The sequence below is a fragment of the Tupaia chinensis genome, unplaced genomic scaffold (genome assembly GCF_000334495.1).
Source record: "Tupaia chinensis unplaced genomic scaffold, TupChi_1.0 Scaffold000047_1, whole genome shotgun sequence".
In the NCBI taxonomy this organism is placed as follows: Eukaryota; Metazoa; Chordata; class Mammalia; order Scandentia; family Tupaiidae; genus Tupaia; species Tupaia belangeri.
Genome location: NW_006159505.1, coordinates 4205279 through 4206326, shown reverse-complemented (window position 1 = coordinate 4206326; position 1048 = coordinate 4205279). Strand labels below are relative to the sequence as shown.

The window sequence follows — 1048 nt, the reverse complement described above, 5'->3', positions numbered from 1 at the left end:
GGTTTGGCTGGGTGCCTCGCCGGCTGAACAAACAATGGCCCTCCCCGCCCCTGTCATCCACTCATTCCTTCAGCACAGCTTTGCTGGCCGGCCACATGCCAGGCTCTGTGGGCCCCGCCCTCCCCTCAGCACACCCATCCTGGCTCTACAGCTTAGCCCTTCTCACTGGGATGGAGCACCCAGCTCCCTCCCAAAGCCCCTTCCTTACTTCATACAGACTTACCTATCCTGGGTCCCATGATGGCTGGAATGTAGTAAGTTTCAGCTCCTGGTCGATTTCAGGCCCTCGAGCTTGGCAAGGGAGCAAAAGTGAGCCTTATCAAGGGCTCCTGGAGGTGGCAACTGGTGCACCAGCAGGGCTGCACGGCTGTGAGAAACTCCAGGCACTGGGTCAATGCTTCTTGGGCCTCAGTGGTTAGATAGCAGTCTTTTCTGGGCACTGGTTTGAGCAACCCAACCCCGCTCTCCACGTGCCTGTCTCTGTGTCACTGGCTCCTTCTGCCTCTGTCTGCCCCGGCACCTGAGTCTCTGCCTGGGTCTCTTTCTCTCTCTCTGAATTCCTCAGACCTCTGACTGGGGCAGCCCAGGGCCTAGTAGTGTAAGGGGGCTGGGTTTGTTTAGGTTCAGCCCCTCTGCTGGGAGGAGGGTGTGGTCCCGCCTCTGCCTCAGCCTGTTTCCTTCCAGCCTCTGGCTGAGATATTCCCTCCTACTGTCAGGAACCAAACAGGTGGGAGGCAAAGGGAGATTGGTCTCCTCAGCCACCAGGTTCATTCAGCCCTGATTCCCAATCTCCTACGACACCCCCATTCTCCATCTGAGCCCCTACTACCAAGCTCTTGTCCCTGTCACAGAATGTTCCCAGCCCTTGTTTCCCCACTGAGCTGTTGTCCTTCATTGATCCCCTGTCCCCTGCAAATCCTCATCTTCTTTCACTGAAACTCACCCCCATGTCCTCTCTGAGCTGCAAGGATTCAGAGCAAAGATGGGGCTCTGTCCATCGGGAATCAGATGAGCAGGGGAGAAACTCACCAATTGCAGCTACTGGGTG

The 1048-nt window shown here is 57.0% G+C and overlaps 1 protein-coding gene across 3 annotated transcripts in view; it reads right to left on the bottom strand.

Moving 5' to 3' along the window:
- SLCO2B1 (solute carrier organic anion transporter family member 2B1) overlaps window positions 1-556 on the bottom strand; it is a 56698-nt gene extending 56142 nt beyond the window's left edge. For 2 of the 3 annotated variants that reach the window (XR_003550385.1, XM_027774186.1), the window contains exon 1: window positions 224-556. Coding sequence is in view for 2 of the 3 variants with exons in the window: in XM_027774186.1 (XP_027629987.1) it covers window positions 224-239 (16 nt within the window). In the remaining variant the exon portion in view is untranslated. The remainder of the gene's footprint in view (window positions 1-223) is intronic. The other variant, XM_014590617.2, reaches the window with a different exon arrangement.
- Between the last annotated feature and the right edge of the window lie 492 nt (window positions 557-1048).